Source organism: Pelodiscus sinensis, chromosome 31 (assembly GCF_052426305.1).
Source record: "Pelodiscus sinensis isolate ZL-2025 chromosome 31, ASM5242630v1, whole genome shotgun sequence".
Taxonomy (NCBI): Eukaryota; Metazoa; Chordata; order Testudines; family Trionychidae; genus Pelodiscus; species Pelodiscus sinensis.
Genome location: NC_143082.1, coordinates 6,127,295 through 6,153,713, shown reverse-complemented (window position 1 = coordinate 6,153,713; position 26,419 = coordinate 6,127,295). Strand labels below are relative to the sequence as shown.

At 60.5% G+C, this 26,419-nt stretch overlaps 1 protein-coding gene across 4 annotated transcripts in view; it reads left to right on the top strand.

Moving 5' to 3' along the window:
- ADGRE5 (adhesion G protein-coupled receptor E5) overlaps nucleotides 1–26,419 on the top strand; it is a 50,390-nt gene that overhangs the window by 17,157 nt on the left and 6,814 nt on the right. Inside the window, exons 4-13 of one of the 4 annotated variants that reach the window (XM_089774817.1) lie at nucleotides 1,100–1,255; nucleotides 7,939–8,094; nucleotides 11,107–11,262; nucleotides 14,250–14,405; nucleotides 17,445–17,600; nucleotides 20,377–20,532; nucleotides 21,661–21,816; nucleotides 23,218–23,373; nucleotides 24,499–24,551; nucleotides 24,980–25,051. In XM_089774817.1, the coding sequence (XP_089630943.1) occupies nucleotides 1,100–1,255; nucleotides 7,939–8,094; nucleotides 11,107–11,262; nucleotides 14,250–14,405; nucleotides 17,445–17,600; nucleotides 20,377–20,532; nucleotides 21,661–21,816; nucleotides 23,218–23,373; nucleotides 24,499–24,551; nucleotides 24,980–25,051 (1,373 nt within the window). The remainder of the gene's footprint in view (nucleotides 1–1,099; nucleotides 1,256–7,938; nucleotides 8,095–11,106; nucleotides 11,263–14,249; nucleotides 14,406–17,444; nucleotides 17,601–20,376; nucleotides 20,533–21,660; nucleotides 21,817–23,217; nucleotides 23,374–24,498; nucleotides 24,552–24,979; nucleotides 25,052–26,419) is intronic. The other 3 variants (XM_089774818.1, XM_089774820.1, XM_089774819.1) reach the window with 3 other exon arrangements.

Below are 26,419 nucleotides of genomic sequence, written 5' to 3'. Positions count from 1 at the left end.
GATCTGGCCCTCCAAGCCACTGGATCCAGCCCATGGACACAGTGAGGAGTCCCAGGCAGGCTCCCTGCTTGCCGCACCCACCGGCACGCTGAGAAACGTGGCTGCCTGAGCCATTTCTCTTTCACAACTGTGAGCCCGGAGGGGAGGGGGGAAGGTTTCATGAGCAGCCTGCTCCCCCAGATCAATCCCATTGGCCAGTTTCTGGTCAATCGGAGCTGCCTGTGTGAAGAGCACCAAGCCCCTTCCCCCCTGGCTCCTAGTTCTTCACACACACACACGGCCCCTGCGGCCTGTGCAGGGACGGGGCAGGCAGGGAGTCTGCCTCAGAAACATGCCGGGCTGCTGGCCAGGAGTCATCCAGCCCCTCCCTCCACCAACCCTCTGCCCTCTACTCCTGACCCCTTACCCCACATAACCCAAACCCTCTGCCCCATCCTGAACCCATCCCCCTCCCAGAACCTGCACCTCAATCCTCTGCCCTAGGTCACAACCCAAACCCCTGCTTCTCCTCCTGTACCCCAATACCCTGTCCCAGGTCACAACCCAAAGGCCTGCACCCCAGTCCAGTGCCCCAGGACACACCTGCCTCCTTCACCCGACCTCCATCCCAGACCCACGTCTCCTCCGTTAACATCATGGATGAGTGCGGCCCTCGACCGCTTACCAAGACCTTAGAGTGGCCCCTCCCATCGAAAATGATTGCCCACCCCTCTGTGAACTGATTACATCTCTAGTCTCAATCCCAGCCTGGGCCCCTGTCAGCCCCTCGGTGTCCAGGGGCAGAGGGACCCCACAGAGCCCTGCCTAGAGGAGCAGAATGGGGCAGCCCCAGCTAAAGCTTTCCCCTCCCCCATCCTCTGGCCGGGCTATATGGGGGGGGGCGGGGAGAGGCAGCTTGTCTGGTGCTTGGGGGCTGGGGGCTCATGGCCTGTCAGACAATCCAGCAGCACAAACGAGCAATTGAGAATCGGGGCCCCAGCCTGTAAGTGCTGAGGGGCCTGGTCCCTGGTCCTGTCACCCAGCTCAGAGCGGGGGTGGGGGGATACGGGGAACGTCTCCCTGCCCAGGACTGGACCCAGCGTCCCCTCTGGCCTTGCAGATATCGACGAGTGTCTGGGGCCCAACACAGTGAACTGTGGGCCCGATGCCACGTGCTACAACCTGCCTGGGAGTTTCTATTGCAGCTGTTCCGAGGGCTACGAGTCCAGCTCTGGGAAGGCCAGGTTCCCGAATGCCACTGAGAACAGCTGCCAGGGTGAGCTCTCCCCTGCCCCCGCCTGCTGAGCCCCCTTCCCACGTGCTCATTCCCAGCAAGGGCCACCTCAGGGCTGCCTCCGGCTCTAGCAATGGCCCGTCAGCGAGGCCGAGATGAGACGTGACCCTCCGTGGTCCCTCAGAGCAAGGGGACAAGAGCAGAGCCTGGGGCCGGGCTCTCCCCTGTGCCCAGAGCTTGGGGGCGGAATAGACCCCGGGGTTAGAAACAGCCCCACGGAGCAAACTCCTCATGCTGCAGCGACGCGCTGGGAGGGGGAAGGGCCCCAGGAACTGGGCTAACGCAGGAGTGGGCAAAACATTGTGATGGGGGCCCAGTCCAAGGTGTTGATGCTGCTTCCATGGAGGAGACGTGGGGTCTGGACAGAGGGTGGGTGCGAAGGGTTCTCGGGATAGAGGACTGGAGGGTGGGTCTAAGGTCTAAGGCTGTGTCTACACTAGGGAATTATTCAAAATAAATTATTTTGAAATAATAACTCCCAAAGTAACTCGTTCGAAATAGCGTCCAGCCTACAGGAAACCTCAAAACTGGTCCGAGGCAGGCTCCCCTAATGTGGACGCGCTGCCGGCTCGGAGCCCCAGGGGGCGCTGGGGAGTCATTACTCAGTGACTCGGGGGAGTCGATATTTCCAAATAGCGGCACTGGAGCGTCCACACACGGCGATGTGAAAAGAACTCCTGAAATGAGCTATTCCTGGGGGGTTCAGTGGCCACTAATTAGCTAGTCGAGTAGCCGATGGAAACTAGTCGCTAGGGAAAGGCAGTGGCCGCGCTCACTTCCCGGTCTCAGGACAGCACCCCGCCCCTCTGCACTCTGAAAGGGACAGAGGGGAGCCGCACACAGACGCTGGCTCTACCTCTGGTCCCCTGCTGGGTCTCAGGACGACCTCCCCCTGCCGCCACTCGGCCTTTTTAAAGAGACAGAGCGGCGTCCCTTTAACAATGCAGGGTGGCTCGTGGGGGCGGAGCTTGTGCTGAGTGTGACGGCACGTTGGGGGTTCCCCGTCTCCTGCACCCCGAAATGGCACAAACAGACTGTACCAGCCAGTGGAATTGAGGGTGGTTTATTGCTCCTCCAGCACAGCGCAGCACAGATGTAATCTGGTTACAGGAACTGGGCTAGGATGCCTCAGGCCCCCTTTAGATGGGGGAGACTGGGCCCCTAAACTCCAGCCCCTTCCCCTAGGCTCTCCTCCATGCCCTCCGACAGCCAGCCACCAACTCACTAAATTCCCTTGCAGCCCTGCCCCCCCAGTCAGGGCAGCATCCACCTTCCTTTGTTCCTCTCCATGGGGGGTGTCTGGCCCCTGGCTCAACAAGTTTGGCCTTATCTCTGCCTAGCGAGGTTTTCCCTGCTGGGTCTTGCTCCAGACAGCAGGGGTCACCACAGCCCAGCAAGTACCCCCACTACGTCACAGTTCTCCCCCCTCCGAGAGCGAACTGAGCAGGGTCACTCCGCTCGTGACCTAGGGAAGTTCGGGTCCTCTGCGTGGGAACCCGCCCCGGGGACATGGGTGCTCCCCTTGACTCGGGCCGGCCGTGGCAAGGCCCCACATGAGCTGGCTTCCCTCTGTCCACTCGCCGCCCCGCTCCAGGGCGACTGGCGCAGGCCTGTCCTCGGGGGTCACACCCACCCTTCCACTGGCCTTGATCTCTGGCCAGGGTCTCTCGGGCCGGGGCCATGAGCCCAGTGAGCCTTCTCTGGACAACCAGGGCGGCTTCCACCCCCGAAGCTCCATCCAGGGAGGACTTCCCCTCCCATAACTCTCTCAGCAAGCCCAGAGGGTCTATCTGGGGTAGAGACCCCCAAGCCGCTTTCCTACTGTCTTGGGCCTTCCCGCCCCTCTGGCAGGAGTCACAGGACCGGCAGTACCGCTGCACGGCTGTAAAGATTCCCGGCCAATAGAAGTGCTGGAGCAGCTTCAGCCGGGTGCTCCGGATCCCCCGGTGGCCCCCAACGGGGACATCGTGGGCCAAATACAGCAGCTTGAGGCGATACTTTCGGGGGACGACCAGCTGCCGCTGGACCCCCCATGCCCTCACCTTCCTGGGGGGGAGCCACTCACGGAACAGGAGCCCACACTCCCGCAGGAATCTCTCCTGGCCACCTCTCCCCCGGGGCTGAGCTGCATGGAGGCCAGCCTGGTCCCGCAGCCTCTGCAAGGAGGGGTCTGCCTGCACCTCAGCCTGGAATTCAGCTGCTGAGGCAGGGATCGGGACCTGTCCTCCACCTCTGCCTAGGTCCGGAGTCCCAGCCTGGCTGGACCCCGTGTCCACTGGGATGGGACCCTGAGGACGCTGCCAGGAGTCCTTCCCTGGACCCACGTTGTCAGCCCCCCGCTGGCTCTGGCTCCGGGTAGTGACTAGAGCCCGCTGGGATTCATGGGGCCACTCCTCTAGGTCATTCCCCATCAGCACCTCGGTGGGCAAGTGCGGGTGCACCCCCACTTCCTTGAGGCCCTCCTTGGCCCCCCATTTCAGATGCACCCTGGCTACAGGCACCTTAAACGGGGACCCGTCTATGCCCTTCAGGGTCAGCTGCGCGTGGGGTAGTATCCGCTCCGGGGCCACTATGTCAGATCGGGCCAGAGTCACCTCCGCCCCCGTGTCCCAGAAGCCCGTCACCTTCCTACCATCCACCTCCAGGGGTATGAGGCACTCGCTCCGCAGGGGCCGTCCTGCCCCCACCCGGTACACGGAGAAATCCGCCTCCTGAGAATCAGACCTCCCAGGGGAGGTGCACTGAGCATCCTTCCCCTCTCTCTGAGCTGAGGTTTGCTTGCCAGCCCCTGCCTCTGGGGCAGCCTGCCCTTCCTCCCGCCCCAGCCAGTTAACCCTGGAAAGTCCCCGGTCCTGGGACCTGGTGCACTGAGCCCTCTTGTGGCCTTTTTGCCCACAGCGATGGCAAGTTAGGCTTTGGGCTGTCTCTGTCCAGGGCCTGGCTGGTTCTCTGGGGCACAGACGACCTGTTCCTTGGTCTCGCCCCGTAGTTGACTCCCTCCGTCGCTCAGCCGAGATCCGGTCTCTGCGCGGTTCCCTTTCTCTCCGGGACTCCCGTTCACACCCGGACCGGCTCTCCGTGAACTCATCCGCCAGTCTCCCGGCCTCCTGGGGGTTCTCTGGTCTCCGGTCCTTGAGCCACAGCCTCAGTTTGGGTGGGCACGCTCCGTAGAACTGCTCCATCATGACCAGCTTGAGCAGCTCCTCTGCGGCCTGGGCTCCGACTCCAGACACCCACTTGCGGCAGTATTGCGCCAGGCGGGAGGCCAGGTCCACATAGGTCTCCCGTGGCCCTTTCTGTACCCCCCGGAACTTCTTCCTGTACATCTCGGGGGTCAGCCCGAACTTGTGCAGCAGGGCCTCCTTGACGCGGTTGTAATCCCCTGGCTGTAGGTCCTCCAGCTGACTGAGCACTCCGGCCGCCTCCTGGCTCAGTGCGGGGATGAGCTCCTGCAGCCAGTCAGCTGGGGGGACCTGTTGCAGCCCACAGGCCCTCTCAAAGGCACTGAGGAACCCGTCTATGTCGCCCATGTCCTTCAATTGGGCCACCATGAGCCTCTCCAAGCGTCTGGCAGTCCTGGGACCCTGGGGCCCATCCGCACTTGGCGCAGCCAGTGCCCCGCCGGTTCTCCGCTCTGCCATGGCCAGCTCATGCTGCCGCTGCCTCTCTCGATCTTGGCGCTCCCTCTCTCGGTCCTGGCGCTCCTTCTCTCGGTCCTCTACTTCCAATTCCTTCATCCGCAACTGGATCTCCAGCCGCCGCAGCTCCGCTGGGCTGGCCCCTGCCCTAGATGGGCTACGGCTTGCAGGCCTCCCGGGAGACGCTGTCTCATCTCTCCTGTGGGTTCCAGCACTCCTCCCCCTCTCTGAGCCTGACACACTCTCAGGGGGGGTCTGGCTGCTTCCCCTGGGGACAAGATCCTGGCCCTGTGGCTGGTCATTATCTTCCAGCTGGGCAATCAGCTGGGCCTTGGTTGCTTTCTGCACAGGCAAGCCCCTCTCTCTGCACAGCCCCACCAGCTCTGCCTTCAAGAGTCGGGCGTAGGCCATCTGCCCGCTGGGCCCCTCGGTGCAGACTCACCAGTCTAGTGCTGCAGCGCCCCACGATTCCCAGGAACCGCTTCGCTCTGTCTCCAGCACGCCTGGCTCCAGGGCTCTTGCTTCTACAGCGCCTTGTCGCTCACCGCTGGAAGCTCCATCCACGGGGTGCAGTGCATCCCGCTCCTGACACCAGTGTGACGGCACGTTGGGGGTTCCCCGTCTCCTGCACCCCGAAATGGCACAAACAGACTGTACCAGCCAGTGGAATTGAGGGTGGTTTATTGCTCCTCCAGCACAGCGCAGCACAGATGTAATCTGGTTACAGGAACTGGGCTAGGATGCCTCAGGCCCCCTTTAGATGGGGGAGACTGGGCCCCTAAACTCCAGCCCCTTCCCCTAGGCTCTCCTCCATGCCCTCCGACAGCCAGCCACCAACTCACTAAATTCCCTTGCAGCCCTGCCCCCCCAGTCAGGGCAGCATCCACCTTCCTTTGTTCCTCTCCATGGGGGGTGTCTGGCCCCTGGCTCAACAAGTTTGGCCTTATCTCTGCCTAGCGAGGTTTTCCCTGCTGGGTCTTGCTCCAGACAGCAGGGGTCACCACAGCCCAGCAAGTACCCCCACTACGTCACACTGAGACCCAGGGACCAGCTGCTGCGGCTCTGTCCCTTTCAGAATGGGGGATGGTGGGGGGGGGGGTTGTCCAGAGACCTGAGATTGAGACAGTGTCTTCGTGCACCTGCTCCTCTCTGTCCCTTTCAGAGCGCAGAGCGGGGCGGTGAGGGGCGGACCGAGCTGTCCATAGTGCTACCTGAGAAGCCCCTGCTTAGGGGAGTTGACCACTCGGCTACTCCTCACATCCCTAGTTATTCCTCGTGGAAAGCAGCTCAGACTTCAAAATAACGGGCTTGGTAGTGTGGACGCTCCGCTTGGTATTTCAGAATAACTCCCCGGTGTAGACCAGGGCTGAGAGGGAGTTTGGGGGAGGAGGGGCTGTGACATGGGACAGGGGATTGGGGTGCAGGGCCCAGGAGGGGTGTAATTGACTAATCAAATATTTGATGCATTTTTGCTTTGACTATTCGATTAGTTGATAGGGCGGCTCTGCCCCTTGAAACGCCGCATTTCAAAGTGGCAGCACCACACAGAGCCCAGGGCACAGCTGGGGACTCCCTCGCTGACCGTGGGCTCCGTGTGGTGCTGCCGCTTTGAAGTATCCCCCTTCTCACCCCCATGCTGCCTCTGTCAGGGGGAAGCAACTAGTCAGCTGGTCCTTAACATCCCTATATTAGTGCAGGGGAGGATTCTGGCCTAGGGGAGGGATGGAGCAGCAGGTGCAGGATCTGGGAAGGAATTGGGGTGCAGAAGGGGTTGGGGTACCAGAGCCAGGCTCTAGCAGGTGGCGCTTACCTAAGCAGCTCCCAGCCAACAGGCCTCTGAGACAGGCTCCCTGCCTGCCAGCAGCGCCAGAACACTCCGCAGGGGACATCAGCTGGAGAATCCTCCACGGCGCCGTGAGCATGGGCATGTACTCGGCGCGGTTCCCCGCGTTCCCGACACTTGCCCCTTCTGCGGTGTGAGGGGGAGACCCTGGAGCACGTTTATCTCAAGTGCGCCAGGCTACAGCCCCTCTTCTGGCTCCTCTGAAACCTCTTGTTGGGGTTCTGGCTGCACTTCTCCCCTCACCGATTAATTTACACACACCCCGTCCACGGCCCCACAAAGTCACGGGACCTCCTGGCCAACCTCCTCCCGGCTATGGACACAACGGCCATTCACAAGACCAGAGCAGAGGTTGGCCGAGGGAGGGGCCCGCTCCTGTATCCGTTCACGTATCCGTTCTGCCAGGCAGAGTTCCGCTGGGCGGCGTCCACTGGCTCTCTCAACCTACGAGGGGCGGTGGGTGCTGTCCGGGGCTCTCTGCTCGGTGCCCTTGTCCAGTTTAGGGATGTTAAATGTTCATTAATTGACTAATCAAATAGTTTAGGCACCTCAGTCCTCTGCCCTAGGTCACAACCCAAACCCCTGCTTCCCCTCCTGTACCCCAATAACCTGCCCCAGGGCACAACCCAAAGGCCTGCACCCCAGTCCAGTGCCCCAGGACACACCTGCCTCCTTCACCCGACCTCCATCCCAGACCCACGTCTCCTCCGTTAACATCATGGACGAGTGCGGCCCTCGACCGCTTACCAAGACCTTGGCGTGGCCCCTCCCATCGAAAATGATTGCCCACCCCTCTGTTAACCGATTACATCCCTAGTCCCAGTCCCAGCCTAGACCCCAGGCAGCCCCTCGGTGTCCAGGGGCAGAGGGACCCCACAGATCCCTGCCTAGAGGAGCAGAATGGGGCAGCCCCAGCTAAACCTTTCCCTTCCCCCATTCCTTGGCCGGGCTATATGGGGGGGGCCGGGGAGAGGCAGCTTGTCTGGTGCTTGGGGGCTGGGGGCTCAGGGCCTGTCAGACAATCCAGCAGCACAAACGAGTAATTGAGAATCGGGGCCTCAGCCTGTAAGTGCTGAGGGGCCCGGTCCCTGGTCCTGTCACCCAGCTCAGTGCTGGGGGGGGGGGGGATACGGGGAACGTCTCCCTGCCCAGGACTGGACCCAGCGTCCTCTCTGGCCTTGTAGATATCGACGAGTGTCTGGGGCCCAACCCAGTGAACTGTGGGCCTGATGCCACGTGCAACAACCTGCCTGGGAGTTTCTACTGCAGCTGCGCCGATGGCTACGAGTCCAGCTCTGGGAAGGCCAGGTTCCCGAATGCCAGTGAGAACAGCTGCCGGGGTGAGCTCTCCCTGCCCCCGCCTGCTGAGCCCCCTTCCCACGTGCTCATTCCCAGCAAGGGGCCACCTTGGGGCTGCTGCCGACTCTGGCAATGGCCCGTCAGCGAGGCCGAGATGAGACGTGACCCTCCGTGGTCCCGCAGAGCAAGGGGGCAAGAGCCGAGCCTGGGGCCGGGCTCTCCCCTGTGCCCAGAGCTTGGGGGCGGAATAGACCCCGGGGTTAGAAACAGCCCCACGGAGCAAACTCCTCGTGCTGCAGCGATGCGCTGGGAGGGGAAAGGGCCCCAGGAACTGGGCTAACGCAGGAGTGAGCAAAACACTGTGATGGGGGCCCAGTCCAAGGTGTTGATGCTGCTTCCATGGAGGAGACGTGGGGTCTGGACAGAGGGTGGGTGCGAAGGGTTCTCGGGATAGAGGACTGGGGGGTGGGTCTAAGGTCTAAGGCTGTGTCTACACTAGGGAACTATTCAAAATAAATTATTTTGAAATAATAACTCCCAAAGTAAGTCGTTCGAAATAGCGTCCACGCTACAGGGAAGCCTCAAAACTGGTCCGAGGCAGGCTCCCCTAATGTGGACGCGCTGCCGGCTTGGAGCCGCAGGGGGCGCTGGGGAGTCATTACTCTGAATGACTCGGGGGAGTCGATATTTCCAAATAGCGGCACTGGAGCGTCCACACACGGCGATGTGAAAAGAACTCCTGAAATGAGCTATTCCTGGGGGTGTTCAGTGGCCACTAATTAGCTAGTCGAGTAGCCGATGGAAACTAGTCGCTAGGGAAAGGCAGTGGCCGCGCTCACTTCCCGGTCTCAGGACAGCACCCCGCCCCTCTGCACTCTGAAAGGGACAGAGAGGAGCCGCACACAGACGCTGGCTCTACCTCTGGTCCCCTGCTGGGTCTCAGGACGACCTCCCCCTGCCGCCACTCGGCCTTTTTAAAGAGACAGAGCGACGTCCCTTTAACAATGCAGGGTGGCTCGTGGGGGCGGAGCTTGTGCTGAGACCCAGGGACCAGCTGCTGCTGCTCTGTCCCTTTCAGAATGGGGGATGGCAGTGGGGGGAGGGGGTTGTCCTGAGACCTGAGATTGAGACAGTGTCTTCGTGCACCTGCTCCTCTCTGTCCCTTTCAGAGCGCAGAGCGGGGCGGTGAGGGGCGGACCGAGCTGTCCATAGTGCTACCTGAGAAGCCCCTGCTTAGGGGAGTTGACCACTTGGCTACTCCTCACATCCCTAGTTATTCCTCGTGGAAAGCAGCGCAGATTTCAAAAGAACGGGCTTGGTAGTGTGGACGCTCCGCTTGGTATTTCAGAATAACTCCCCGGTGTAGACCAGGGCTGAGAGGGAGTTTGGGGGAGGAGGGGCTGTGACTTGGGGCAGGGGATTGGGGTGCAGGGCCCAGGAGGGGGATTGGTGTAAGGATGTTAAGTATCGTGTAATTGACTAATCGAATAGTTGATGCATTTTTGCTTTGACTATTCGATTAGTTGATAGGGCAGAGCCGCATTTAGTTGATTAGTTGATAGGGCACCACACAGAGCCCAGGGCACAGCTGGGGACTCCCTGGCTGACCGTGGGCTCCGTGTGGTGCTGCCGCTTTGAAGTATCCTCCTTCTCTCCCCCATGCTGCCCCTGTCAGGGGGAAGCAACTAGCCAGCTGGTCCTTAACATCCCTATATTAGTGCAGGGGAGGATTCTGGCCTAGGGGAGGGATGGAGCAGCAGGTGCAGGATCTGGGAAGGAATTGGGGTGCAGAAGGGGTTGGGGTACCAGAGCCAGGCTCTAGCAGGTGGCGCTTACCTAAGCAGCTCCCAGCCAGCAGGTCTCTAAGACAGGCTCCCTGCCTGCCAGCTGCACCAGAACACTCCGCAGGGGACATCAGCTGGAGAATCCTCCACGGCGCCGTGAGCACGAGCATGTACTCGGCGCGGTTCCCCGCGTTCCCGACACTCGCCCCTTCTGCGGTGAGAGGGGGAGACCCTGGAGCATGTTTATCTCAAGTGCGCCAGGCTACAGCCCCTCTTCTGGCTCCTCTGGAACCTCCTGTTGGGGTTCTGGCTGCACTTCTCCCCTCACCGATTAATTTACACACACCCCGTCCACGGCCCCACAAAGTCACGGGACCTCCTGGCCAATCTCCTCCCGGCTATGGACACAACGGCCATTCACAAGGCCAGAGCAGAGTTGGCCGAGGGAGGGGCCCGCTCCTGTATCCGTTCACGTATCCGTTCTGCCAGGCAGAGTTCCGCTGGGCGGCGTCCACTGGCTCTCTCAACCTACGAGGGGCGGTGGGTGCTGTCCGGGGCTCTCTGCTCGGTGCCCTTGTCCAGTTTAGGGATGTTAAATGTTCATTAATTGACTAATCAAATAGTTTAGGCACCTCAGTCCTCTGCCCTAGGTCACAACCCAAACCCCTGCTTCCCCTCCTGTACCCCAATAACCTGCCCCAGGGCACAACCCAAAGGCCTGCACCCCAGTCCAGTGCCCCAGGACACACCTGCCTCCTTCCCCCGACCTCCATCCCAGACCCACGTCTCCTCCGTTAACATCATGGACGAGTGCGGCCCTCGACCGCTTACCAAGACCTTGGAGTGGCCCCTCCCATCGAAAATGATTGCCCACCCCTCTGTGAACCGATTACATCCCTAGTCTCAATCCCAGCCTGGGCCCCTGTCAGCCCCTCGGTGTCCAGGGGCAGAGGGACCCCACAGATCCCTGCCTAGAAGAGCAGAATGGGGCAGCCCCAGCTAAAGCTTTCCCCACCCCCATCCCCTGGCTGGGCTATATGGGGGGGGGGGCCGGGGAGAGGCAGCTTGTCTGGTGCTTGGGGGCTGGGGGCTCAGGGCCTGTCAGACAATCCAGCAGCACAAACGAGTAATTGAGAATCGGGGCCCCAGCCTGTAAGTGCTGAGGGGCCCGGTCCCTGGTCCTGTCACCCAGCTCAGTGCGGGGGTGGGGGGATACGGGGAACGTCTCCCTGCCCAGGACTGGACCCAGCGTCCTCTCTGGCCTTGCAGATATCGACGAGTGTCTGGGGCCCAACCCAGTGAACTGTGGGCCTGATGCCAAGTGCAACAACCTGCCTGGGAGTTTCAACTGCAGCTGCGCCGATGGCTACGAGTCCAGCTCTGGGGAGGCCAGGTTCCCGAATGCCACTGAGAACAGCTGCCGGGGTGAGCTCTCCCTGCCCCCGCCTGCTGAGCCCCCTTCCCACGTGCTCATTCCCAGCAAGGGGCCACCTTGGGGCTGCTGCCGACTCTGGCAATGGCCCGTCAGCGAGGCCGAGATGAGACGTGACCCTCCGTGGTCCCGCAGAGCAAGGGGGCAAGAGCAGAGCCTGGGGCCGGGCTCTCCCCTGTGCCCAGAGCTTGGGGGCGGAATAGACCCCGGGGTTAGAAACAGCCCCACGGAGCAAACTCCTCGTGCTGCAGCGACGCGCTGGGAGGGGGAGGGGCCCCAGGAACTGGGCTAACGCAGGAGTGGGCAAAACATTGTGATGGGGGCCCAGTCCAAGGTGTTGATGCTGCTTCCATGGAGGAGACGTGGGGTCTGGACGGAGGGTGGGTGCGAAGGGTTCTCGGGATAGAGGATTGGGGGGTGGGTCTAAGGCTAAGGTCTAAGGCTGTGTCTACACTAGGGAACTATTCAAAATAAATTATTATGCCCCAAAGTAACTCGTTCGAAATAGCGTCCACGCTACAGGGAAGCCTCAAAACTGGTCCGAGGCAGGCTCCCCTAATGTGGACGTGCTGCCGGCTTGGAGCCCCAGGGGGCGCTGGGGAGTCATTACTCAGTGACTCGGGGGAGTCGATATTTCCAAATAGCGGCACTGGAGCGTCCACACACGGCGATGTGAAAAGAACTCCTGAAATGAGCTATTCCTGGGGGTGTTCAGTGGCCACTAATTTGCTAGTCGAGTAGCCGATGGAAACTAGTCGCTAGGGAAAGGCAGTGGCCGCGCTCACTTCCCGGTCTCAGGACAGCACCCCGCCCCTCTGCACTCTGAAAGGGACAGAGAGGAGCCGCACACAGACGCTGGCTCTACCTCTGGTCCCCTGCTGGGTCTCAGGACGACCTCCCCCTGCCGCCACTCGGCCTTTTTAAAGAGACAGAGCGACGTCCCTTTAACAATGCAGGGTGGCTCGTGGGGGCGGAGCTTGTGCTGAGACCCAGGGACCAGCTGCTGCTGCTCTGTCCCTTTCAGAATGGGGGGTAGCAGTGGCGGAGGGCGCGGGGGGGTTGAGACAGTGTCTTTGTGCACCTGCTCCTCTCTGTCCCTTTCAGAGCGCAGAGCGGGGCGGTGAGGGGCGGACCGAGCTGTCCATAGTGCTACCTGAGAAGCCCCTGCTTAGGGGAGTTGACCACTCGGCTACTCCTCACATCCCTAGATATTCCTCGTGGAAAGCAGCTCAGATTTCAAAATAACAGGCTTGGTAGTGTGGACGCTCCGCTTGTTCTTTCAGAATAACTCCCCGGTGTAGACCAGAGCTGAGAGGGAGTTTGGGGGAGGAGGGTCTGTGACTTGGGACAGGGGATTGGGGTGCAGGGCCCAGGAGGGGGATTCGTGTAAGGATGTTAAGTATCGTGTTATTGACTAATCGAATAGTTGATGCATTTTTGCTTTGACTATTTGAGTAGTTGATAGGGCAGAGCCGCATTTCAAAGTGGCAGCACCACACAGAGCCCAGGGGACAGCTGGGCACTCCCTGGCTGACTGTGGGCTCCGTGTGGTGCTGCCGCTTTGAAGTATCCCCCTTCTCACCCCCATGCTGCCTCTGGTGGGGGGAAGCAACTAGCCAGCTGGTCCTTAACATCCCTATATTAGTGCAGGGGAGGATTCTGGCCTAGGGGAGGGATGGAGCAGCAGGTGCAGGATCTGGGAAGGAATTGGGGTGCAGAAGGGGTTGGGGTACCAGAGCCAGGCTCTAGCAGGTGGCGCTTACCTAAGCAGCTCCCAGCCAGCAGGTCTCTAAGACAGGCTCCCTGCCTGCCAGCTGCACCAGAACACTCCGCAGGGGACATAAGCTGGAGAATCCTCCACGGCGCCATGAGCACGAGCATGTACTCGGCGCGGTTCCCCCCGTTCCCGACACTTGCCCCTTCTGCGGTGTGAGGGGGAGACCCTGGAGCACGTTTATCTCAAGTGCGCCAGGCTACAGACCCTCTTCCGGCTCCTCTAGAACCTCTTGCTGGGGTTCTGGCTGCACTTCTCCCCTCACCGATTAATTTACACACACCCCGTCCACGGCCCCACAAAGTCACGGGACCTCCTGGCCAATCTCCTCCCGGCTATGGACACAACGGCCATTCACAAGGCCAGAGCAGAGTTGGCCGAGGGAGGGGCCCGCTCCTGTATCCGTTCACGTATCCGTTCTGCCAGGCAGAGTTCCGCTGGGCGGCGTCCACTGGCTCTCTCAACCTACGAGGGGCGGTGGGTGCTGTCCGGGGCTCTCTGCTCGGTGCCCTTGTCCAGTTTAGGGATGTTAAATGTTCATTAATTGACTAATCAAATAGTTTAGGCACCTCAGTCCTCTGCCCTAGGTCACAACCCAAACCCCTGCTTCCCCTCCTGTACCCCAATAACCTGCCCCAGGGCACAACCCAAAGGCCTGCACCCCAGTCCAGTGCCCCAGGACACACCTGCCTCCTTCCCCCGACCTCCATCCCAGACCCACGTCTCCTCCGTTAACATCATGGACGAGTGCGGCCCTCGACCGCTTACCAAGACCTTGGAGTGGCCCCTCCCATCGAAAATGATTGCCCACCCCTCTGTGAACCGATTACATCCCTAGTCTCAATCCCAGCCTGGGCCCCTGTCAGCCCCTCGGTGTCCAGGGGCAGAGGGACCCCACAGATCCCTGCCTAGAAGAGCAGAATGGGGCAGCCCCAGCTAAAGCTTTCCCCACCCCCATCCCCTGGCTGGGCTATATGGGGGGGGGGGCCGGGGAGAGGCAGCTTGTCTGGTGCTTGGGGGCTGGGGGCTCAGGGCCTGTCAGACAATCCAGCAGCACAAACGAGTAATTGAGAATCGGGGCCCCAGCCTGTAAGTGCTGAGGGGCCCGGTCCCTGGTCCTGTCACCCAGCTCAGTGCGGGGGTGGGGGGATACGGGGAACGTCTCCCTGCCCAGGACTGGACCCAGCGTCCTCTCTGGCCTTGCAGATATCGACGAGTGTCTGGGGCCCAACCCAGTGAACTGTGGGCCTGATGCCAAGTGCAACAACCTGCCTGGGAGTTTCAACTGCAGCTGCGCCGATGGCTACGAGTCCAGCTCTGGGGAGGCCAGGTTCCCGAATGCCACTGAGAACAGCTGCCGGGGTGAGCTCTCCCTGCCCCCGCCTGCTGAGCCCCCTTCCCACGTGCTCATTCCCAGCAAGGGGCCACCTTGGGGCTGCTGCCGACTCTGGCAATGGCCCGTCAGCGAGGCCGAGATGAGACGTGACCCTCCGTGGTCCCGCAGAGCAAGGGGGCAAGAGCCGAGCCTGGGGCCGGGCTCTCCCCTGTGCCCAGAGCTTGGGGGCGGAATAGACCCCGGGGTTAGAAACAGCCCCACGGAGCAAACTCCTCGTGCTGCAGCGACGCGCTGGGAGGGGGAGGGGCCCCAGGAACTGGGCTAACGCAGGAGTGGGCAAAACATTGTGATGGGGGCCCAGTCCAAGGTGTTGATGCTGCTTCCATGGAGGAGACGTGGGGTCTGGACGGAGGGTGGGTGCGAAGGGTTCTCGGGATAGAGGATTGGGGGGTGGGTCTAAGGCTAAGGTCTAAGGCTGTGTCTACACTAGGGAACTATTCAAAATAAATTATTATGCCCCAAAGTAACTCGTTCGAAATAGCGTCCACGCTACAGGGAAGCCTCAAAACTGGTCCGAGGCAGGCTCCCCTAATGTGGACGTGCTGCCGGCTTGGAGCCCCAGGGGGCGCTGGGGAGTCATTACTCAGTGACTCGGGGGAGTCGATATTTCCAAATAGCGGCACTGGAGCGTCCACACACGGCGATGTGAAAAGAACTCCTGAAATGAGCTATTCCTGGGGGTGTTCAGTGGCCACTAATTTGCTAGTCGAGTAGCCGATGGAAACTAGTCGCTAGGGAAAGGCAGTGGCCGCGCTCACTTCCCGGTCTCAGGACAGCACCCCGCCCCTCTGCACTCTGAAAGGGACAGAGAGGAGCCGCACACAGACGCTGGCTCTACCTCTGGTCCCCTGCTGGGTCTCAGGACGACCTCCCCCTGCCGCCACTCGGCCTTTTTAAAGAGACAGAGCGACGTCCCTTTAACAATGCAGGGTGGCTCGTGGGGGCGGAGCTTGTGCTGAGACCCAGGGACCAGCTGCTGCTGCTCTGTCCCTTTCAGAATGGGGGGTAGCAGTGGCGGAGGGCGCGGGGGGGTTGAGACAGTGTCTTTGTGCACCTGCTCCTCTCTGTCCCTTTCAGAGCGCAGAGCGGGGCGGTGAGGGGCGGACCGAGCTGTCCATAGTGCTACCTGAGAAGCCCCTGCTTAGGGGAGTTGACCACTCGGCTACTCCTCACATCCCTAGATATTCCTCGTGGAAAGCAGCTCAGATTTCAAAATAACAGGCTTGGTAGTGTGGACGCTCCGCTTGTTCTTTCAGAATAACTCCCCGGTGTAGACCAGAGCTGAGAGGGAGTTTGGGGGAGGAGGGGCTGTGACTTGGGACAGGGGATTGGGGTGCAGGGCCCAGGAGGGGGATTCGTGTAAGGATGTTAAGTATCGTGTTATTGACTAATCGAATAGTTGATGCATTTTTGCTTTGACTATTTGAGTAGTTGATAGGGCAGAGCCGCATTTCAAAGTGGCAGCACCACACAGAGCCCAGGGGACAGCTGGGCACTCCCTGGCTGACTGTGGGCTCCGTGTGGTGCTGCCGCTTTGAAGTATCCCCCTTCTCACCCCCATGCTGCCTCTGGTGGGGGGAAGCAACTAGCCAGCTGGTCCTTAACATCCCTATATTAGTGCAGGGGAGGATTCTGGCCTAGGGGAGGGATGGAGCAGCAGGTGCAGGATCTGGGAAGGAATTGGGGTGCAGAAGGGGTTGGGGTACCAGAGCCAGGCTCTAGCAGGTGGCGCTTACCTAAGCAGCTCCCAGCCAGCAGGTCTCTAAGACAGGCTCCCTGCCTGCCAGCTGCACCAGAACACTCCGCAGGGGACATAAGCTGGAGAATCCTCCACGGCGCCATGAGCACGAGCATGTACTCGGCGCGGTTCCCCCCGTTCCCGACACTTGCCCCTTCTGCGGTGTGAGGGGGAGACCCTGGAGCACGTTTATCTCAAGTGCGCCAGGCTACAGACCCTCTTCCGGCTCCTCTAGAACCTCTTGCTGGGGTTCTGGCTGCACTTCTCCCCTCACCGATTAATTTACACACACCCCGTCCACGGCCCCACAAAGTCACGGGATCTCCTGGCCAATCTCCTCCCGGCTATGGACACAACGGCCATTCACAAGACCAGAGCAGAGTTGGCCGAGGGAGGGGCCTGCTCCTGTATCCGTTCACGTATCCGTTCTGCCAGGCAGAGTTCCGCTGGGCGGCGTCCACTGGCTCTCTCGACCTACGAGGGGCGGTGGGCGCTGTCCGGGGCTCTCTGCTCGGTGCCCTTGTCCGGATTAGGGATGTTAAATTTTCATTAATTCACTAATCGAATAGTTTAGGCACCTCAGTCCTCTGCCCTAGGTCACAACCCAAACCCCTGCTTCCCTTCCTGTACCCCAATACCCTGCCCCAGGTCACAACCCAAACCCCTGCTTCCCTTCCTGTACCCCAATACCCTGCCCCAGGGCACAACCCAAAGGCCTGCACCCCAGTCCAGTGCCCCAGGACACACCTGCCTCCTTCCCCCGACCTCCATCCCAGACCCACGTCTCCTCCGTTAACATCATGGACGAGTGCGGCCCTCGACCGCTTACCAAGACCATGGCGTGGCCCCTCCCATCAAAAATGATTGCCCACCCCTCTGTGAACCGATTACATCTCTAGTCTCAGTCCCAGCCTGGGCCCCAGGCAGCCCCTCGGTGTCCAGGGGCAGAGGGACCCCACAGAGCCCTGCCTAGAGGAGCAGAATGGGGCAGCCCCAGCTAAAGCTTTCCCCTCCCCCATCCCCTGGCCAGGCTATATGGGGGGGGCCGGGGAGAGGCAGCTTGTCTGGTGCTTGGGGGCTAGGGGCTCAGGGCCTGTCAGACAATCCAGCAGCACAAACGAGCAATTGAGAATCGGGGCCTCAGCCTGTAAGTGCTGAGGGGCCCGGTCCCTGGTCCTGTCACCCAGCTCAGTGCGGGGGGGGGGGGGGGATACGGGGAACGTCTCCCTGCCCAGGACTGGACCCAGCGTCCCCTCTTGCCTTGCAGATATCGACGAGTGTCTGGGGCCCAACCCCGTGAACTGTGGGTCTGATGCCAAGTGCAACAACCTGCCTGGGAGTTTCTACTGCACCTGCGCCGATGGCTACGAGTCCAGCTCTGGGGAGGCCAGGTTCCCGAATGCCAGCGAGAAAAGCTGCCGGGGTGAGCTCTCCCTGCCCCCGCCTGCTGAGCCCCCTTCCCACGTGCTCTGTCCCAGCAAGGGGCTGCCCTGGAACAGCTGCTGATTCTGTCAATGGCCCGTCAGCGAGGCCGAGATGAGACGTGACCCTCCGTGGTCCCGGAGAGCAAGGGGGCAGGAGCAGAGCCTGGGGCCGGGCTCTCCCCTGTGCCCAGAGCTTGGGGGCGGAATAGACCCCGGGGTTAGAAACAGCCCCACGGAGCAAACTCCTCATGCTGCAGCGATGCGCTGGGAGGGGGAAGGGCCCCAGGAACTGGGCTAACGCAGGAGTGAGCAAAACACTGTGATGGGGGCCCAGTCCAAGGTGTTGATGCTGCTTCCATGGAGGAGACGTGGGGTCTGGACGGAGGGTGGGTGCGAAGGGTTCTCGGGATAGAGGACTGGAGGGTGGGTCTAAGGTCTAAGGTCTAAGGCTGTGTCTACACTAGGGAACTATTCAAAATAAATTATTTTGAAATAATAACTCCCAAAATAAGTCTTTCGAAATAGCGTCCACGCTACAGGGAAGCCTCAAAACTGGTCCGAGGCAGGCTGCCCTAATGTGGACGCGCTGCCGGCTTGGAGCCCCAGGGGGCGCTGGGGAGTCATTACTCAGTGACTCGGGGGAGTCGATATTTCCAAATAGCGGCACTGGAGCGTCCACACACGGCGATGTGAAAAGAACTCCTGAAATGAGCTATTCCTGGGGGTGTTCAGTGGCCACTAATTAGCTAGTCGAGTAGCCGATGGAAACTAGTCGTTAGGGAAAGGCAGTGGCCGCGCTCACTTCCCGGTCTCAGGACAGCACCCCGCCCCTCTGCACTCTGAAAGGGACAGAGAGGAGCCGCACACAGACGCTGGCTCTACCTCTGGTCCCCTGCTGGGTCTCAGGACGACCTCCCCCTGCCGCCACTCGGCCTTTTTAAAGAGACAGAGCGGCGTCCCTTTAACAATGCAGGGTGGCTTGTGGGGGCGGAGCTTGTGCTGAGACCCAGGGACCAGCTGCTGCGGCTCTGTCCCTTTCAGAATGGGGGATGGCAGTGGGGGGCAGTTTGTCCTGAGACCTGAGATTGAGACAGTGTCTTTGTGCACCTGCTCCTCTCTGTCCCTTTCAGAGCGCAGAGCGGGGCGGTGAGGGGCGGACCGAGCTGTCCATAGTGCTACCTGAGAAGCCCCTGCTTAGGGGAGTTGACCACTCGGCTACTCCTCACATCCCTAGTTATTCCTCGTGGAAAGCAGCTCAGACTTCAAAATAACGGGCTTGGTAGTGTGGACGCTCCGCTTGGTATTTCAGAATAACTCCCCGGTGTAGACCAGGGCTGAGAGGGAGTTTGGGGGAGGAGGGGCTGTGACTTGGGACAGGCGATTGGGGTGCAGGGCCCAGGAGGGGTGTAACTGACTAATCAAATATTTGATGCATTTTTGCTTTGACTATTCGATTAGTTGATAGGGCAGAGCCGCATTTCAAAGTGGCAGCACCACACAGAGCCCAGGGCACAGCTGGGGACTCCCTCGCTGACCGTGGGCTCCGTGTGGTGCTGCCGCTTTGAAGTATCCCCCTTCTCACCTCCATGCTGCCTCTGGCGGGGGGAAGCAACTATTGTGAGGGGGAGACCCTGGAGCACGTTTATCTCAAGTGCGCCAGGCTACAGACCCTCTTCCGGCTCCTCTGGAAACTCTTGCTGGGGTTCTGGCTGCACTTCTCCCCTCACCGATTAATTTACACCCACCCCGTCCACGGCTCCACAAAGTCACGGGATCTCCTGACCAACCTCCTCCCGGCTATGGACACAACGGCCATTCACAAGGCCAGAGCAGAGTTGGCCGAGGGAGGGGCCTGCTCCTGTATCCGTTCACGTATCCGTTCTGCCAGGCAGAGTTCTGCTGGGCGGCGTCTGCTGGCTCTCTCGACCTACGAGGGGCGGTGGGCGCTGTCCGGGGCTCTCTGCTCGGTGCCCTTGTCCAGTTTAGGGATGTTAAATTTGATTAATTGACTAATCGAATAGTTTAGGCACCTCAGTCCTCTGCCCTAGGTCACAACCCAAACCCCTGGTTCCCCTCCTGTACCCCAGTACCCTGCCCCAGGTCACAACCCAAACCCCTGCTTCCCCTCCTGTACCACAATACCCTGCCCCAGGTCACAACCCAAACCCCTGCTTCCCCTCCTGTACCCCAATACCCTGCCCCAGGGCACAACCCAAAGGCCTGCACCCCAGTCCAGTGCCCCAGGACACACCTGCCTCCTTCCCCCGACCTCCATCCCAGACCCACGTCTCCTCCATTAACATCATGGACGAGTGCGGCCCTCGACCGCTTACCAAGACCTTGGCGTGGCCCCTCCCATCAAAAATGATTGCCCACCCCTCTGTGAACCGATTACATCCCTAATCTCAGTCCCAGCCTGGGCCCCAGGCAGCCACTCGGTGTCCAGGGGCAGAGGGACCCCACAGAGCCCTGCCTAGAGGAGCAGAATGGGGCAGCCCCAGCTAAACCTTTCCCTTCCCCCATTCCTTGGCCGGGCTATATGGGGGGGGGGCCGGGGAGAGGCAGCTTGTCTGGTGCTTGGGGGCTGGGGGCTCAGGGCCTGTCAGACAATCCAGCAGCACAAACAAGCAATTGAGAATCAGGGCCTCAGCCTGTAAGTACAGAGGGGCCCAGTCCCTTGTCCTGTCACCCAGCTCAGTGCGGGGGGGGGGGGGCGGGATATGGGGAACGTCTCCCTGCCCAGGACTGGACCCAGCGTCCCCTCTTGCCTTGCAGATATCGACGAGTGTCTGGGGCCCAACACAGTGAACTGTGGGCCCAATGGCACGTGCTACAACCTGCCTGGGAGTTTCTACTGCACCTGCGCCGATGGCTACGAGTCCAGCTCTGGGAAGGCCAGGTTCCCGAATGCCAACGAGAGCAGCTGCCGGGGTGAGCTGTCTCCTGCCTCTGTCTGCTTAGCCCCCTTCCCACGTGCTCTGTCCCAGCAAGGGGCCGCCCTGGGCAGCTGCCGACTCTGGCAATGGCCCGTCAGCGAGGCCGAGATGAGACGTGACCCTCCGTGGTCCCGCAGAGCAAGGGGGCAGGAGCAGAGCCTGGGGCCGGGTTCACCCCTGTGCCCAGAGCTTGGGGGCGGAATAGACCCCGGGGTTAGAAACAGCCCCACGGGGCAAACTCCTCGTGCTGCAGCAATGCGCTGCGAGGGGGAAGGGCCCCAGGAAGTGGCCAAGGGAGGGGCCCGCTCCTGTATCCGTTCACGTATCCGTTCTGCCAGGCAGAGTTCCGCTGGGCGGCGTCTGCTGGCTCTCTCGACCTACGAGGGGCGGTGGGCGCTGTCCGGGGCTCTCTGCTCGGTGCCCTTGTCCGGTTTAGGGATGTTAACTTTTGATTAATTCACTAATCGAATAGTTTAGGCACCTCAGTCCTCTGCCCTAGGTCACAACCCAAACCCCTGCTTCTCCTCCTGTACCCCAATAACCTGCCCCAGGGCACAACCCAAAGGCCTGCACCCCAGTCCAGTGCCCCAGGACACACCTGCCTCCTTCCCCCGACCTCCATCCCAGACCCACGTCTCCTCCGTTAACATCATGGACGAGTGCGGCCCTCGACCGCTTACCAAGACCTTGGAGTGGCCCCTCCCATCGAAAATGATTGCCGACCCCTATGTGAACTGATTACATCCCTAGTCTCAGTCCCAGCCTGGGCCCCTGTCAGCCCCTCGGTGTCTAGGGGCAGAGGGACCCCACAGATCCCTGCCTAGAGGAGCAGAATGGGGCAGCCCCAGCCAAAGCTTTCCCCTCCCCCATCCTCTGGCCGGGCTATACGGGGGGGGGGGGCCGGGGAGAGGCAGCTTGTCTGGTGCTTGGGGGCTGGGGGCTCAGGGCCTGTCAGACAATCCAGCAGCACAAACGAGCAATTGAGAATCGGGGCCTCAGCCTGTAAGTGCTGAGGGGCCCGGTCCCTGGTCCTGTCACCCAGCTCAGTGCGGGTGGGGGGGGGGGGATACGGGGAACGTCTCCCTGCCCAGGACTGGACCCAGCGTCCCCTCTTGCCTTGTAGATATCGACGAGTGTCTGGGGCCCAACCCAGTGAACTGTGGGCCCGATGCCAAGTGCAACAACCTGCCTGGGAGTTTAAACTGCAGCTGCGCCGATGGCTACGAGTCCAGCTCTGGGGAGGCCAGGTTCCAGAATGCCAGTGAGAACAGCTGCCGGGGTGAGCTCTCCCTGCCCCCGCCTGCTGAGCCCCCTTCCCACGTGCTCTTTCCCAGCAAGGGGCCACCTTGGGGCTGCTGCCGGCTCTGGCAATGGCCCGTCAGCGAGGCCGAGATGAGATGTGACCCTCCGTGGTCCCGCAGAGCAAGGGGGCAGGAGCAGAGCCTGGGGCCGGGCTCTCCCCTGTGCCCGGCGCTTGGGGGTGAAATAGACCCCGGGGTTAGAAACAGCCCCACGGAGCAAACTCCTCGTGCTGCAGCGATGCGCTGGGAGCGGGCAGGGCCCCAGGAACTGGGTTAACGCAGGAGTGGGCCGTCATTTTTGGTGGGGACCCACTCCATGATTTTGATAGTCAAGAACCACACTTGCTAAGGTGGGGATGCCGGGTGTGGGATGGAGGTTGGGTGCAGAAGGGAGCCCGGGGTGGAGGCCAGGGGTGCATGAGAGGGTGTGGGGCCTGAGAGGGTTGTGGCCTGGGACAGGGCGTTGCAGCAGGGGGTACAGGTGCAGGAGAGGATTCTGGCCGGGGAGGAACGTAGGAGTGGGGTCGGGAACGGGGAAGGACTATGGTGCGGGAGATGGGGAGGTACCAGAGGCAGGCTCTGGCCACGGGACACTTACATTAGTAGCTCCTGGCCAGAAGCCCTCTCCAACTTCCCTGCCTGCCAGCAGCCCCAGACTGCTCAAAGCAGCTGGCTGTCCCATAGGGCTCCCTGTGCTGCAGGGGGAGGCTTCGCTTGCTGCTCCCGCCCCCAGGGAAATATCTCAGCTTCTATTGGCCAAAACCCAGCCATTGGGAGCTGAGAAATCGTGCTGCGTGGCCCCCGCTTCTAGCAAAATCTCTCTGCTCCCATTGGCTGGTTTCCTAGCAATAGGAGCTGAGAGATTTGGTTCGGGTGGGGCAGCATGTGAAGTCTCCCCGTCTCCAGCGCAGAGACCCATGGGAGTTACCAGCGTCTTTGGGTGACGCTGCTCCCTGCTGCAGAGGTGGTTGCTGGCCAGACTGAAAGGCTTTTTGGGCTGGGTCCTGCCCCTGGCTAAAGTGTTGCTGAATTTCCCCTGTTACCCTATTGCTTGAGCTCCCCCAGGGCCAGGCAGCCGAGCTCCCCTCTGGCCCCTAGGGGCACAGCTGCCAGTTTGAGGGACCCTCCTACTGCCCCGAGCTCCCACATGGGCAGGGTTGTGAGGGGGCACATGCTGTGACTGGCACCGCCAGCCCAGCCCCGTCTTCCCTAGGACACGCTGGCTCCCTGTGGCCTGGTGCAGGGATACGTGGGCGGCCCAGCTCTGCAGCACACGAGCAGCCCAGGGCCTGGGACCCGCACCCCACTCAGAGCCCGTGGAGAACAAAGGAACGTCTCCCTGCCCGGGACTGGACCCAGCGTCCCCTCTTGCCTTGCAGATATCGACGAGTGTCAGGGGCCCAACCCAGTGATCTGTGGGCCCGATGCCACGTGCAACAACCTGCCTGGGAGTTTCTACTGCACCTGCGCCGATGGCTACGAGTCCAGCTCTGGGAAGGCCAGGTTCCTGAACGCGAGTGAGAACAGCTGCCGGGGTGAGCTCTCCCCTGCCCCCGCCTGCTGAGCTCCCCACCCCACCTGCTTCTTCCCAGTACGGGGCCACCCCGGGGTGCTGCCAGCTCTGACAATGGCCCATCAGTGAGTCTGTGATGGGACATGATCATGGGGCTGGGCTCCTCCCTGTGCCCAACACTGGACGGAGAATAAACCCCAGGGTTAGAAACAGCCCCATGGAGCAAACTCCGGGCGCTGCAGCGATGTGCTGGGGAGGGGGAAGGGCCCCAGGAACTGGGCTAAAGCAGGGTGGGCAGTCACTTTTGATGCGGGAAGAGTGCTCCAATATTTTGATAAATGATCAAGGGCTGCACGTTTCTATGGAGGGGGTGCAGGGTCTGGGGCAGAGACTGGGTACAGGAGGGAGCTTGGGGGAGGGGACTGGGGTAGAGGAGGAGGTGTGGGGTCGGAGAGGGTGTTTGGGTGAAGGGGGGTGTGACCTGGGCCGGGGGATTGGGAAGCAAGGCCCAGGAGGGGCACGGGGTCAGGAGAGTATTGCAGCCTGGGGGAGGGATGTAGGGGTGGGTGCAGGGCCTAGGAAGGAATTGGGGTACAAAGGGGCTGGCGTACCAGAGGCAGGCTCTGGCTGGGAGGTACTTGTCTACGCAGCTCCCAGCCAGCAGCTCTGTGAGGCTCCCCTGCCTGCCAGCAGCCCCAGACCTCTCAAAGCAGCTGGCTCTCCATGGGGCTCTTTGCACTGCAGGGGGAGGCTTCGGTTGCTGCCCCCGCCCCCGGCAAAATCTCTCGGTTTCTATTGCCCAGAAGCTAATCCTAGGGAGCTGAGAAATTGTGCTGCACTGCCCCCGCCCATAGCAAAATCTCTCCGCTCCCATTGGCTGGTTTCCTACCAATAGAAGCCAAGAGCTTTTGTTGAGGGTGGGACAGTGTGTGACGTCTCCCCCACCCTGAGAGCCACAGGGAGCAGCCAGCTGCTTTGAGCGACGGGCGGCTGGGGTGGCTCCAACCTGATGAAAAGGCTGGTTGGGCTGGATCCTGCCCACCCCAGGTTAAAGGGTTTGAATTTGCCCCTGTTACTGTATCGCTTGCGCTCCCTTCCTAGCCAGGCCCAGCATTCCCCCTCCCCCATCTTACTCCTCCTTTTCCAGCCCCAGCGCTCAATTGCACCCTGCTGCTGAAGGACCTCTCTCCCACAGACCGGGTGAGTGGGGCCCTGAGCCCGGGATGGGGGGGAGGAGGGGACGGACCCCGATTCCCCTTTTCACACCACGTTGCTTTTCTCTGATCGCGCCCAAGGAGGATTCTGGAGCCAAACTCAGCCCTGGGCAAAGAGCCCCTGGCCAGTCAGGCCCCTACAGGCTAGCCACGACCTTCCTAGGCACTGGCCCTTTGGCCCAGGGTGATTCTCACCCTGCCGGATCAGCTGCTGCAACGCACCTCACCTGGTAGCCTCCTTCCCTTGCAAATGCCATGCCCCCCTCAGCGAGAGCCAGGGCATTGCCCATGCTCTTTCCAGCGCCCTGCGTCTGATCCGAGGGATCCTCTGCAGACGGAGTGGGGGGGAGGCAAGGGAGGGGCTGTGATTCGGTGATCTCTGCTCCTGAACTAGGTTTGGGGTGTGTTTTGCAGCTTTCCCTGAGCCCTTTCTGCGAGAGTGCACTTAAGAAGCAGGACGGTGCCACTGGGACAGAGATGCTGCAGGTACTAAGTCAAAATCCGGGGCCTCATTGGATTTGTTCCTAGTAGCAGGAGGAATCGACACTCTCAGAGCAACCTATAGGGACGCAGCATCCCTAGCAGGGGATAAACAAACAGCAGTGCCCAGAAATCCCCACACCTGCCTCTCCAGCAGCCTCTGTGCCCCAAAAGTTGTGTCTTGTAGGTTCCAAGGCCAGAAAGGACCATGGCGATTGAGCATCTAGTCTGAGGGCCCAGGCAGCGAGAGAACGTGCCTTCCCTTTCCGGGGGGTTGGTTGTGGGAAAGTGGGGCAGGGCTAGCAGTCTGGGCATGGGGGAGTGGCAGGGGTCAGGCACAGCAGCGTTATTTCGGGATAACACCCATTATTCCAAACTAGCTATGCGAGCGTCTGCACAGCTAGGTCGCTATTTCGAAATGATTTCAAAATAACGGGTGGCTTATTTTGGCATTTGTAAACCTCATTCCACGAGGAATAACGCCTCTTCCGAAATGGCTAGTTCGAAATAGCAGTCGTGTGGACGCGCCACTGTTGCTATTCGACATTGCTTTGACTAGCCCGAGGGAGAAGCTATGACTCCCCAGTGCTTCCTGGGGCTCTAAATTGAGGGAGCGTGTCCACGTTAGGAGAGCCGGCCTCAGACTCATTTCCAGGCTTCTCTGCGGTGTAGACGCTATTTCGGAGTATTTCTTCCAGACTAGTTTATTCTGGAACAGTCGTGGAGTGCAGACGTAGCCTAAGAGAACAAAGAAGTGCCACCGTGGCTTAACAGCCGACTAGAAGAAACAATGAGAGATGAAAAAAGCACGGTTTAAAAACTGGAAATTAAATTCTAGTGAGGAAAATAGAAAGGAGCATAAACTGTCAAATTAAGTGTAAAAATATAGTAAGTCAAAAAGGTATTTGAAGAACAGCTAGTCAAAAACTCAAAGTAATAGCCAAAAAATGTTCAGTACATCAGCCACAGGAAGCCAGCTAAGCCACCAGTGGAGCCACCGGCCAATCGAGATGCGAAAGGAGCATTCAGAGCTGATGAGGAGAAACTAAATGAATGTTTTGCATTGTCTTCACGGCTGAGGATGTGAGGGAGATTCCCGAACCTGAGCCATTCTTCTAAAGTGACAAATCTGAGGAATTATCCCAGACTGAGGTGTCATTAGAGGAGGTTTTGGAACAAATTGATAAACTTAACAGTAACAAGTCCCCGGGACCAGATGGCACTCACCCAAGAGTTCTGAAAGGACTCAACTGTGAAATTGCAGGGCTATTAACTGTGGTTTGTAACCTATCCTTTAAATCAGCTTCTGTACCTAATGACTGGAAGATAGCGAACATGATGCCAATATTTAAAAAGGGCTCTAGAGGTGATCCT